Source organism: Colobus angolensis, unplaced genomic scaffold (assembly GCF_000951035.1).
Source record: "Colobus angolensis palliatus isolate OR3802 unplaced genomic scaffold, Cang.pa_1.0 Scaffold569, whole genome shotgun sequence".
Classification (NCBI taxonomy): Eukaryota; Metazoa; Chordata; class Mammalia; order Primates; family Cercopithecidae; genus Colobus; species Colobus angolensis.
The window spans coordinates 707,750-721,870 of NW_012119254.1; the positions used below are offsets into that span (position 1 = coordinate 707,750).

The 14,121-nt window shown below is 35.5% G+C and overlaps 1 protein-coding gene across 5 annotated transcripts in view; it reads right to left on the reverse strand.

Annotated features, from left to right (window-relative positions):
* ADAM22 (ADAM metallopeptidase domain 22) overlaps positions 1 to 14,121 on the reverse strand; it is a 260,142-nt gene that overhangs the window by 28,453 nt on the left and 217,568 nt on the right. For all 5 annotated transcript variants that reach the window (XM_011961759.1, XM_011961758.1, XM_011961757.1 and 2 more), the window contains 3 exons: positions 7,814 to 7,982; positions 4,791 to 4,905; positions 2,499 to 2,589 (listed from right to left, as the gene is read on the reverse strand). In XM_011961759.1, coding sequence (XP_011817149.1) covers positions 2,499 to 2,589; positions 4,791 to 4,905; positions 7,814 to 7,982 — 375 coding nt within the window. The remainder of the gene's footprint in view (positions 1 to 2,498; positions 2,590 to 4,790; positions 4,906 to 7,813; positions 7,983 to 14,121) is intronic.

The following is a 14,121-nucleotide window of genomic DNA, read 5'->3' on the forward strand; positions in this document are numbered from 1 at the left end:
GGGCTGCTTACTCTAAGAACAAGGATAATGTTTTCACATGGATTTCATTGGTAACATCTTTACTTGCCAGTCTCTTTCATCCACATTACACATATCATGCTTGATAACACACACATGACGGCAAAGGTGCCAATTCGTTATTATTTTTCATTCTGGAAACTATCAGATGGGTGAAAAATAAACCTAGTATCTTTCTATTCAACATGTTTTACTTTTTATTCCTTCAATCTGATTTCCTGAGTCATACGGTTCCAAATGAGCATTCTACTTTTTTTTCATTCCTGCTATTCTCCACTCCAAGGCTTGGGGAAGGGGTAGAAAGTTTAACTGGAAAAACTAATGAGAAAATGATTTCTCAGGTTCTAAATCTGGTTTTAAATTTCAAATAGAATAAGTAAAACATCATATTCATGAATTTAATTCCTCTTTTAAAATACCTACATTCCCCCTATATTCCTAAACATATTCTGAATAATTTTAGAAACATTAAAACTTTAGCTACTTGGACTAATTATTTATAAAGAGGATACTATAATATACACAAGTTTGGTCTTTTTCCTTAAGCTAAAACCAACTTAAATGAGTTTCCAACTATGTGGATCTTATTAAAGTTGCAAAGTGCATATATGCAGGAATGAACAAATCTCAAAAGAATGCCATAAAAATAAGAAATTACAGGCAGAAATAAGTGATTTTCATTCTAATCAATGAAGGCAACAGACACATAATTTAATAAGTAATATGAGTGTTTAGGTTTCTAAAAGGTAGGTTTTACCAAGATTATAAAAATGAAATATCCACTTCCATCACTAGGTGGCAGAAAATCACACACTCCAGAATGAACAATTTTTTTTCTTTCCATTTTCACATAGCCAAATGAAACCACTGAGCTACTTCAAAACAATAATGCTTGTGATGAAAATTACTACTTAAATCGTGCATTAAGTTGGAGAAATAGTGCGATTCCAGCACACGGCTAATTTGCTTGTGGTGTGAGGAGAAATCAAATGACAAACAGAAAAGCCTTCCTATCAGATATATGATTTTGTAATTCCAAATGTTATGCTGAGGTGAAATATACCCAGTAACCTGCATATCAAAGAGGCCCATAGGTTTTAAGCATCAGCTATGAACTTATTATTATCACCTAACATAGTCTTAAATTAACTGCGCCAAAGGTAACACCTTTATACGGGTATATGGCAATTGCTTGTGAGGTCAAAACCATGAAAGAGTTTATTTAGTTGAAAAGGGAGAGCAGTTAGTTTGCTGCCAAGATAAGCTTTGTATGCTACAAGCATTAACAATACAAGAATTTGTGGAAGACCACACAGTATAGGGCTAGGTGCTCATTTAATCAGGGAAGAGCTTACTATTATGCTGTGCTCTCCTTCACTATGATATGCCATGTCAACCATGTTATGCCAAACTGTATTATGCTCTCCGAGCTACTCGTTAATATACAGTCTTCCACAAATGCCTGTAATATTAATGCTTGTAACATACAAAGCTTATCCTGCCAGTAAACTAACTGCTCTTCCTTTTTAGCCAAAGAAACTCTTTCATGGTTTTGACCTCACAAGAAATTACCATGTACACTATAAAGGTGTTTCCTTTGGTGCAATTGGTTTAAGACCTTGTTAAGTGGTAATAATCATAGCAAACAATTACCTAGTGCTTACTGTGGGCCAGGTACTACTTTGAGTGTTTGACATATATTAACTCAAGGAACAAAGGTGTCCATCAAAAGGCGTGGGGTAAAAGTCTAAAATGTTGATTCTAATTCCCAAAACTTTGAGTTACCTAAGTTTGATCCATGAGGAAAAATGTGCTACGAAATGAGGTAATGCCCAGACTGCCTAGCACAAGCTGTAGGCCTTCCAAATGGAGAAAAGCCCCAGGCCTGTGAACTGGAACATTATCAAGGATCAGCAGAATATGATTTTAAGTTGAAATATTAAAGAAAATTTAGGATTCATCACATTTAAGTTCTAACTTATTAAACTTAAATTAGCTATTTGAATACAAAGAAATTTTTCACATCATGAGATTAAAGCACTTAAAAAGGAAATTGAATATTCTGGTTTCTTTTCAGATTGTATAAATCATAAAAAGAAAATTGAACACATTAAATAGATAAAAAAGTTTACAATGTTTGAAGGCATTTACTGAGCAAAATGTTTAAGGCTATCAAATTCTCTTCAAAAGTTACAACTTATAAGCTTTTAAAAATTTAGACTGATTTCAATTCACTTCAAAGATTTTAAAATAAAACTCAGTCGTTTTACAATAGAAGGAAGTTGTCTCGAAATCTAAAAAAATGATGTTATTATCACTTCTCACCATGCCAAGAATAAGCATTGACTGGCTGCTGAGCCAAGTTGATTTTCATTGCAAGTATATTCAACCAATGATACAAAACTTTCTAGATGCTTTCATGTAATCAAAATGTTTAGAAGTATATTTCGATAGTAACAAGACTGAGACATTTCACTTACTTATAACCCCATGCAGTTATTCCTAATATGAGGGCCAGCACTAAAATGGTGCCAGCAATTATGCCTATTATGATATTGGTGCCAGCAACACCTGAGAAGAAAAAAAAGAAAGAAGGAAGATCAGTGGTATAAAATTCTTTCAGAAACTTCATTGCTCAGTTTTGTAATCATCACACTAACAACACTGTTCGTTTTCAAAAATGGGTATTTTTCAAAGGAAAGAAAAAATCAACCATAATTCAGCAATCTACATCAGTTGATTTAAAAATAATGTTTGGCATATGTCCTTTTTAATTCTTGTCCAAATGCATTTTGCACAATTGTATCTTCCAGAAAACATGATGTCATTAAACTAAAAGAGGGAAGAGTAATGATACTTAGGGAGGAACAGGGAGAAAACCTGTGTTCCTTTTGATCCTTACCTCTTTCTCAGAAATTCTAGAAATGTTATTGTGCATATCACTCCACTTTGACAACTAATGCAAGGTCCTTATTGCTCTCGGTTTTGTGTGTGTGTTATATTTTGTTTCTCTCAAAGTGAATATAAGCTTCTTAAGGGAGAAAACATGTCCACAGACTTGTATGGTTACTACCCAGGTGGTGTAGGTGATAAAAACACTGGACTTGTAATTCCCCGTCTGGGCAATGATGGCTGTGGCATTCTACAGAAGGAAAACCCTGAGGAACAAAAGAGTCGAGTGAGCTGGAGGACTGGAGCTGAAGTGGCAGGAGAGGGAGGCAACACCACACTGGCAGAGAGACAGGCAGGCAGAATCCAGGGCAGGGTTGAAGCTCAGAACACAGTGATGGCATTGTTGTGCCAGTATCCATTGTCAGGCAGGCTGAGATATAATCTTTAAGGGGATCATCACAGCAGAATGGCACCATGAGTCAAAGTCTTCGTCGATAAGCTCAAATGAGGGCTCAAAGGCAGAAAAGGCTGATCTGAATGAGGCCTGGCTCTGACACCAGAAGGCCTGCTTTGCTGATAATGATTTATGCCACATGGTTAACTGCAGAGCTTTCACCCAGAGCAACTTAGATCCATCCTTGTCTGCTCCACTCCTGAGGCATCCTTTTACACATCAAAGGTCAGGAGTCATGGGCTACTTGAGAAGACTTCAATTCTCCATGATAGGAGTGGCAGTCTCTCTGTCTGGGAGCCCTCAGAATTCATGCCAGACAGCAGGGCTAGGTCATCTGAGCAGACTAGTGGAGTCCAACCTGCCAGGTCCTCTGTGGGATGCACAGATGCAGATGCCAGAGGATTTCTTGGGTCACTAGGATTTTCTTACTCCAAGACCTAGCATGTCTGTCTTCCCTTCCTTTTTTTCCAGGGACTTAACAGAGATCAATAAACTTAGATGTTAGTCTTGTTTATTTCTAAGTAATGGTATGGCTTTTGACATGTCATTTAAATCCATGTGCCTAAATATTATTGCCTTTGAATTAATTACTGGAACAAACGCCACACTACCATTGCTAAGACTGGGGACTCTAAAATCTTAACCATCCTATGATTTTCTTTATAAAAGTCATATTAGCTAAAACTGTTTATCCTTTCTAGATTATCAGAATGAACATATTCCTTTTTTCTCATCCTTTGAGAGTGAATGAACTTCAGGATTTGAGCATTATCTTGTATAAAAGAATACTCAATAATGAAATGATTAAATAGTTTAAAAGGGGACATTTGCCTCCAATGTATGAGTTCTTTCAACCATCTGCATTTGACTTCTATACCCCAGCTTGGGCCACCCTAGCTTTTAGGACTGCACCTGTTATTTCTTATCTATGTTCTTAAAGCCCCTCCAGGAACCTTGGCCAGGATTACTACCTGCAGCCAGTTCAGGCTACAGAACTGGGATTGAACAACAATGAGCTTCTATAATAAAGAATATTAAAATATTTTAAAACCAATTCTTTAATTGTTCCTTTTTATTCAGTTCAAAAATATAAAATTCTTCCTTTAATTGCACACAGTTAAGAGTTATGACTACTTTCTTCATTTGAAAGAAATGTTAGGGTTTATTGACAGCTTCAGACAAGTATAATACTCGAAAAATCTCAGAATGAAGCGGGACAAGATAAAGCTAAATCAAATAGACTAAGTTATACACAATATTACATATCATTACAATTTAATGGACATAATCAGTTTCATGAAATGGACCTCATTATTATGAGAATGTATTTCTGATTATCACAAAAATAACTCAAATAAAAGTTTTCAGAGAGCAGTTTTCTCTTTGTGTATAAAGAGTACATAATGTTACCAAATTAAGTACTTACCATTGCCAGACAGAGTGATACCAGTCTTTGCATCATCATTGTGAGGGAAGTAAGTGTTGCAGTCAGAACCTATCCAGTGTCTGTTACACACACACTTCAGCTCATTACTGCAAACCTGAAATCCACAATCAAGTTAGAGTAAATGTCAAGTCTCTGGTACAGAAGCATGAAAAATAAACACTAATTTCTTATTATTATATGCTTAGAATTTGGTAATTTCGAAAAATTATTAGTACGTTCTTCCTAATAACTAATTACATTATTTCTCCCTCCAGTACTTCAAGCAAATGTTTCTTTGAGACCAGCAACTAACCCAAAGGGAACGATGAATCTTAACCGAGAAATTCATCTACATCTATAAAAAAAATCAAAGAAATTATTGTTTTGACTTTCATTAACTTAAATTTTATGAGGAAGATTTAAAAAGCTAAGCAGAAATACAATCATCTGTCAACTATCTAACATAAAGGTTTCCTTCCTTCCTTAGTAAGGGTCTTTATGCAAAAATGTTATTCATTTCTTAGGAAGCAAAATGAAATAAAAGTTTGATGAAGAGAGGAGACCTGATGTTTTGCAGTGGGCTGAGAAGAAAGTTCCACAAGGCTATAATCTTGGCACTTCAACCCATGCTGTAGCTACTAGCTATGTCAGGGTCAGGGGAACTAAGAACTCCCACAAAAAGAGTATATAAAAAGGATTCACATAAAATTGATACCATTTTTTATATTATAGGGAAATAATCTCTCTTCATTTGTCCACTCAGGAAACAGAATATACACCTAAATCTAATTCAAAACAACTCTGAATAGAGAAGCAGGAGAGAGTTAAGTTAGGTTGAAGGTCAGCCAAGTTCCTCCTGAGACAGGTTTTTACTACAGGGGTTTCTGTCTTGTCTGATCTAATTTTCAGGAACACAACATACACCCACATCTATATGTAACTATAACACAGCCTCAATAAGAGCTACACATTAATAAATATGCAGAAAGGAAAAGGTTTAGGCTTAAAAGGCCTAGATTTGATTCACCATATCACTCCTGTCTTACTAAGGGACCCTAATCAAGTCTCCTGGCTTCTTCAAGCATCAGTTGCTATATCATATGTCAGGTATCAGTGATAAAGTGACAAGAACAGACAATGATTCAAGTGTACAGTAATCATAATAAATAGCATAGCTTACATTTATTGAACACTTCCCATATCCCAGTCTTGTTTTAAGTGTTTTACAAGTTAACTCATTCTTTGCACAATTCTTTAAAGTGGGCACTATTATCTCCATTTTACAGAGGAAGAAATTGAGTCATAAAGGTTAAGAAATTTGCCCTATGTTACCCAGCTAGTAAAAAGCAAAGTTCGGATTCAAACCCAGGCTGTATGATTGCAAGCCCATGCTCTTAACTACGTGATATATGGTACAAAAAGAATATTTACGGCCAGGTACGGTGGCTCACACCTGTAATCCCAGCACTTTGGGAGGTTGAGGTGGGAGGATCACGACATCAGGAGATCGAGACCATCCTGGCTAACACAGTGAAACCCCATCTCTACTAAAAATACAAAAAATTAGCCAGGTGTGGTGGTGGGTGCCTGTAGTCCCAGCTACTCAGGAGGCTGAGGCAGGAGAATGGCGTGAACCTGGGAGGTGGAGCTTGCAGTGAGCGGAGATCACACTACTGCACTCCAGTCTGGGCAACAGAGGGAGACTCCGTCTCAAAAAAAAAAAAGAATATTCACTTGTATTAATTTTCTCATATTAATTTTTGTCACAAATACAGAGTTGAGTTGCTGTAAGTTAAAATTATGCCAAATATAATTATGCATAATTATTGTGAATACATAATTATATTATGCATAATTGTAAATCATCTGGATGCTGATTTGCCATCTGATTTATTTGCACTGATTATTCTTTTACTAATTAATTAAACAAATGTTTACTAAGCATAACAATGTTTGGTCTCTTGTATTTTGTTTCAGAACCTTACGAAGAATAAGACATGGTTATTCATTAGCATGGATGATCAAGAAAAATTCCATTATTCTTTTCCTCTGATCCCCTAACATCCTCTTAAAGATTAAGAAAATAAGACTTGGAAGACTCCTTCATAGGAGCAGAGCTACTTAGTACATGTCTGCTCTACTCTTATATGCCATGAGAATTCCTATGCTTTGGCAAGAAGTAACAATTAGTTACTTCCCTAAATAAATTCTTGGAATATCCCTGAGGATATGTATGGAATGACCAGGATTGAAGGCTTACAGTTCCAAAACAGGGATCCTTTATCTTAACTGAATACAACAGTTCAAGCAAAAAATCTGGAACAAAAATAAAAAGCACGCTATAGCACATGCTGAAAGAAATAGAACAAACTTTTTTTTTGTTAGTATAGGAATTCCTAACTGAAACTGACAAAACTTTATCCCCAGTAGAGGATGAATATTTAACCTGTAAACTTACCTGTACAGGATATACATTATCTGATACATAACTGAAAGAACAGAATTACAAGTCTTTCAAATGCCATTTTTTTCCTATTCATCTGTAAGAAACATTTCTCTAAGTTAATCTATTTTTATTTCCAGGACTTATCCTCAGCTTGTACCCTCTGGTGTGGCTACAGCAGTTGATAGTCTATTCAGATTTGTCAGTACCCAGACCACATCGTTTTTAAATACTGTGGCCATCACATCCAATTTTTATTGTCTTTCTTAAAATCCCATCATAGTTTGTTAAAATGTATCTCCTAGTTCACTTGTAAAAAGTTGGCATTATATTATATGAGATCATAGTAACATAGAAAAGAAAGATGGAAGAATTTGGTTAGAAAGATTATTCTTTTCCTTATTCCCAGGCTTTCTCAGATTATACAACAGAAATATTCAAATAGCTATAATTGAATTAGTATTTACACAACTAGAAATATGAAAAATCATGTCTTCCATAATTAAGAAAAATAGTTTAGCGTCCTATTTCTGTGATATAAAAGAAATAAATAGATCCTGACAAGGTACTGGATACTTACTCCATTTCCTGAGCAAATAGTGCCTTCTTTACTGCTCAAGCAAGTACTAAAGTTGAAAGAAGCCACAGGAAGACACCTGTGTTCTAAGCACATCATTTGGGGACCACAAGGTGTCCCATCTTCCACATAGCCAAGATCTACATCTTCTTCAAGCTTAACATGCCCACCACTAAAACAAATTGAGAGCAAAAAATGTCTATTAATTCAAATTCATTTTGAAAACACACTCAAAAACTTAAAAGTGGGCAATATTGCTTCCTCTATCCTATTTATTACTCATTAAAGACCAGTAGCATAAGCCAGTTCAATCTCAGAAAAAGCCATTGAATCTTTTGATCTAATTCCTTTTGGAGAAATTGATGTAGTTTAGGATTTAAACATAATTACTATAACTGGGGCTTGAATTGAAACAGGTTTATCATTTCACTTGGCTACCAACCAAAAGGTAAGTAAGGCATTATTACTAGCATGTAATTTGATAAGTTGGTTGACCCAAAAAGATTGCATATGTACCAATTACATTTGAGAATGACTAAACTGTTGTAGCATCACTATTCAACATAACAAACCTGCATATATAATTTAGAAATGTTTTTTAAAACTACGGTAAGAATTGAAAATGTATATTCATAATTTATTCATATGGGGCCATGTCAATGCTACTATAAAAGCCCCCATTTTTGTCACTTTTATTTTATGTTCGGGGTACATGTGCAGGATTGTAATATAGGTAAACTCATGTCATGAGGGTTTGTTGTGCAGAATATTTCATCATCCAGTTACTAAGCCTAGTACTCAATAGTTATTTTTTCTCATCCATTCCTTCCTCCTCATCACATCCCTCACAAATAGGTACCAGTGTCTGTCGCTCCCCTCTTTGTTTCCATGTGTTCTCATCATTTAGCTTCCACTTATAAGTGAGAACATGTGGTATTTGGTTTTCTGTTCCTATGTTAGTTTACTAAGGATGATGGCCTCCAGCTCCATCCATGTCCTGTGAAGGACATGATCTTGTTCTTTTTTATGGCTGCATGGTATTCCATGGTGTATATTTATGTTCCACATTTTCTTTATCCAGTCTGCCATTGATGGGCATTTAGGCTGATTCCATGTCTTTGACATTGTGAACAGTGCTGCAGTGAACATACGTATGCCTGTGTCTTTATGGTAGAATGATTTATATTCCTTTGGGCTTATACCCAGTAATAGGATTGCTGGGTCGAATGGTATTGGTTTTTAGGTCTTTGAAGAATTGTCACACTGCTTTCCACAATGATTAAACTAGTTTACACTCCCACCAAAGGTGTGTAAATGTTCCCCTTGTCTGCAACCTCGCCAGCACGTTATTTTCTGACGTTTTAATAATAACCATTCTGACTGGTGTGAAATGGTATCTTATGGTGGTTTTTATTTGAATTTCTCTAACGATCAGTGATATCGATCTTTTTTCATATGCTCTTTGAGCACATGTATGTCTTCTTTTGAAAAGGTCTGTTCATGTCCTTTGCCCACTTTTTAATGGGGTTGTTTTTTCTTGTAAATTTAACTTCCTTATAGATGCTGGATATTAGACCTTCGTCAAATGTATAGTTTACAAAAAAATTTTCCCATTCTGTAGGTTGTCTGTTTACTCTGTTGATAGTTACTTTTGCTGTGCAGAAGCATTTTAGTTTAATTAGATTCCATTTGTCAATTTTTGCTTGTTATGATTGCTTCTGGTGTCTTCATAATGAAATCTTTGACTATTCTCATGTCCAAAATAGTATTACCTAGGTTGTCTTCCAGGGTTTTTATAGTTTTGAGTTTTATATTTAAGTCTTCAATCTATCTTGAGTTGGTTTTTGTATATGGTGTAAGAAAGGGATCCAGTTTCAATCCTCTGCATATGGCTAGCCAGTTATCCCAGCACCATTTACTGAATAGGGGGTCCTTTCCCCATTACTTGTTTTTGTCAGCTTCATCGAAGATCAGATGGCTGCAGGTGTGCGACTTTATTTCCGGGCTCTCTATTCTGTTCCATTGGTCTATGTATCTGTTTTTGTACCAGTACCATGTTGTTTTGGTTACTGTAGCACTGTACTATAGTTTCAGGTTAAGCAACGTGATGCCCCCAGCTTTTTAGTTCCCTGTGAATTTTAAGTTTTTTCTAGTTCTGTGAAGAATGTCATTGATAGTTTGACAGCAACAGCATTTAATCTCTAAATTGCTTTGGCAGTATAGCCATTTGAATGATATTGATTCTTCTGATTCACAAGCATGGAATGTTGTTTCATTTGTTTGTGGCATCTCCGATTTCTTTGAGCAGAGTTTTTAAATTCTCATTGCAGAGATTTTTCACCTCCCTGACTAGCTGTATTCCTGGGTACTTTATTATTTTTTTTGCAATTGTGAATGGAATTGCATTCCTGATTTTACCCTCAACTTGGCTATTGTTGGTGCATGGGAATGTTAGTGACTTTTGTATGCTGATTTTGTATCCTAAAACTTTGCTGAGGTTGTTTATCAGCTGGAAGAGCTTTTAGGTTGAGACTATGGGGTTTTCTAGATATAGGATCATGTCATCAGCAAAGAGCAATAGTTTGACTTTCTCTCTTCCTATTTGGATGTCCCTTATTTTTTGCTCTTGCCTAATTGCTCTGGCCAGGACTTCCAATACTATGTTGAATCGGAGTGGTGAGACAGGACATCTTTGTCCTGTATAAGTTTTTAAGGAGAATGCTTCTAGCTTTTGCCTATTCAGTATGATGTTGGCTGTGGGTTTGTCACAGATGCCTCTTATTTTGAGGTATGTTCCTTTAATACCTAGTTTATTAAGAGTTGTTAACATGAAAGGATGTTGGATTTTATCAAAACCCTTTTTTGCATCTATTGAGATAATCATGTGATTTTTGTCTTTAGTTCTATTTATGTGATAAATCACATTTACTGATTTCCGTATGTTGAACCAAACTTGGAACCCAGGAATAAAGCCTACATGATTATGGTGGATATGATTTTTGATGTGCTAATTGATTTGGTTTGCAAGTATTGTGTTGAGGATTTTTGAATCAATGTTCATCAAGGATACTGGGCTGAAATTTTCTTTTTTTTTAAGAGTCTCTGCCAGGTTTTCGTATGAGGATGATATTGGCCTCAGAGAATGCAATAGGGAGAAGTCATTCCTCCTCAAATTTTTTGAATAGTTTCAGTAGGAATGGTGCCAGCTCTTCTTCGTACATCTGGTAGAATTTGGCTGTGAATCTGTCTGGTCGTGTCCTTTTTTTTTTTTTTTTTTTCTTTTTTTTGGTTGGTAGGCTATTTATTACCGGTTCAATTTTGGAGCTTGTTATTGGTCTGTTCAGGAAATCAGTTTCTTCCTGGTTCAGTCTTGGTACAGGCATTTATCAATCTCTTCTAGATTTTCTAGTTTGTGTGCCAGAGGTGTTTGTAGTAGTCTCTGATTATTGTTTGTATTTCTGTGGGGTCATTCGTAACATCCCCTTTGTCATTTCTGATGTATTTATTTGGATCTTCTCTCTTTTCTTCTTTATTAGTCTATCTAGTAACCTATCTTATTAATTTTTTTCAAAAAATAAACTCCTAGATTTGTTGATATTTTGCCTGGATTTTCATGTCTCAGTCTCTTTCAGGTCAGCTCTGATTTTGGTTATTTCTTGTCTTCTGCTAGCTTTGGGGTTCATTTGTTCTTGCTTTTCTAGTTCTTTTATAGTTGTAATGTTAGGTTGTTTATTTGAGAACTTTCTTTTTGATGAGGGCATTTAGGGCTATAAATTGCCCTCTTAACACTGCCTTAGCTGTGACACAGAGATTCTGGTATTTTGTATCTTTTTTCTCATTAGTTTCAAAGAACTTCTTGATTTCTGCCTTAATTTCATTATTTACCTAAAAGTCATTTCAGGACCAGGTTGCTTAATTTCCACATAATTGCATGGTTTTAAAAACATTTTTAAGTCTTGATTTCTATTTGTATTATGCTGTGGTCCAAGAGTGGGTGTGGTATGATTTCAGTTCTCTAGCTAGCAATTGCTGAGGATTGTTTTATGTCCAATTGTGTGGTCAATTTTAGAGTATGGGCCATGTGATGATTAGAAGAATATAGACTGTGTTGTTTTTAGGTGGAGAGTTCTGTAGAGGTCTATCAGATCCATTTGGTCTAACACTGACTTCAGGTCTTGAATATCTTTGTTAATTTTCTGCCTTGATGATCTATCTAATACTATCAGTGAAGTGTTGAGGTCTCCTGCTGTTATTGTGTGGGAGTTTAAGTCTCTTTGTAGGTCTCTAAGAACTTGCTTGATGAAGCTGGGTGCCCCTGTGTTGGGTGCATATATATTTATAATAGTTAGCTCTTCTTGTTGAATTGAACCTTCTACCATTACCTAATGGTCTTCTTTGTCTTTCTGTATTTTTGTTGGCTTAAAGTCTGTTTTGTCTGAAATTAGCATTGCAAGCCTGCTTTTTTTCTGATTTTCATTTGCTTGGTAGATTTTACCCCATCCTTTCATTTTGAGTCTATAGGTGTCACTGCATACAAGATGGCTCTCTTGAAGACAGCATACCATGGGGTCTTATTTTTCTCCAGCTTGTCACTCTGGTACCTTTTAAATGGGGTATTTAGCCCATTTACATTCAATACCCATTCACTTCATTTACTTTTATCTAAATTACATATGCACATAGTTTAAAGAATCAATAGATAAATTGTTTTTAAACACAATAAAGCAGTTCTCTGCCTCTCTAGACATTCTTCCAGATACTCCTTCTAGGAGAAAACCATTTTATACTCTTAATTCATTCTTTTGTTATTTATGAAAGTCTTCTGGAGTTTCTGGCCTGCTCTTGTCTGTGCTGATTGTCCACATGTGTCGGTTTCATAGCACTGTAAATCTTGACTTTCACCTCACTATCAACTTGGGGATTGCCCAGTCTCTGTTTGTGGAATCTTGTTTCCTGTATTCTCTATCTTTCTCTTTCTTGGTTTACTTTGTTTTGGTGGAGTGCATATTCTAGTACTTTCCTGAGAAATTTGTAGCATAACTAAACATGTCTTTATTATCTATCCTCACACTTGTTTGATATTTTGCCAGAGTACAAAATTCTATTTTGGAAATAATTTTCTCTATTGTCTTCTGACTCCCAGGGCTCCTGTTGCTAAAACCTAAACCATTTTAATTCTTAAGTCTTTGATTTTTTTCTCCTCTCTGGAAACTTCCAGAATTCTTTACTTTGTCCTAAGGTTCTAAAATTTCACAATGATATGTTTAGATGTACCTCTAATTTCACTCATTGTATTCAGCACTTGGTGAGCCTGTTAATATGGAAACTCAAGTCCTTTATTTCTAGACAATTCTCTTGACTTATTCATTGAAAATTTCCTCCCTGCTGTTTCCTCTGTTATTACTGCTATTCTAATGCGTAAGATTTTCTCTATGGTCCATTTCTTTGCCTTTTTACTTTACTTTCTGGAATATAATTTCAACTACTAAATTTTTTCTTTCTGAATGTTCCCTGTTTAAAAAAACAGCACCCTATTTTCTTGTTTCATGATAGAAATCTCTTATCTCTCATAAATACTGATAAGTGGTTTTGTCTTCTTCCCCTTCATTGTCTCATTGTTTTTGTCTTTTTTTTTTTTTTTTTTCAGGTTACAGACTTTTTTTCACATCTCTGATAACCTGCTCATATTTGAGTCAGGAGACCTAACAGATGATTGGAAATTTGTACTACTGAGGTTGGACTACTTCCATACAACCCTTATATAAATATTGTTTGCTGTTCTCCAGCTTAGAAACCTCCTCTGTTATTCACTATGGAGTATCAAGCTCCAATCTTCCATGGGAGGGTGGGAAATCCCCAGTTTAGCTGAGTTGGGGAAGTAATCTGAGTATCTAACTGCTTTTCAAACAGCCTTTCATCTATTTTCTGTATTTCAGCTCCTTCCCTCCACTCCTTCCCTCCCTCTTCCTAAAGTAGATGATGCTGCCAATTTCTGAGCCTGTGGGGAAATCAGAGTGTATCTTGGATTGATTCTCAGTTTTCCTCATTACTGACTTAGGAATTCAGCTTTCTCAGCTTTGATAAGTCATGTGCCACACATCCATTTGCTTTATACATAACAAAATATTGTTGCGATTGTCTCTTCTCTCTTTCTATGCCTCTCTGCGGATATAAGAACTCTAAAAAAAGATCCATTTGTTATCTTTTTAGTGGGATTTCATAAGGGAGCAAAAGTAGATGCATATATTTAATACACTGATTTACCGAGAAGTCCTCATTCATTTTCCAAACTCTGTAAGACTTTACTGACC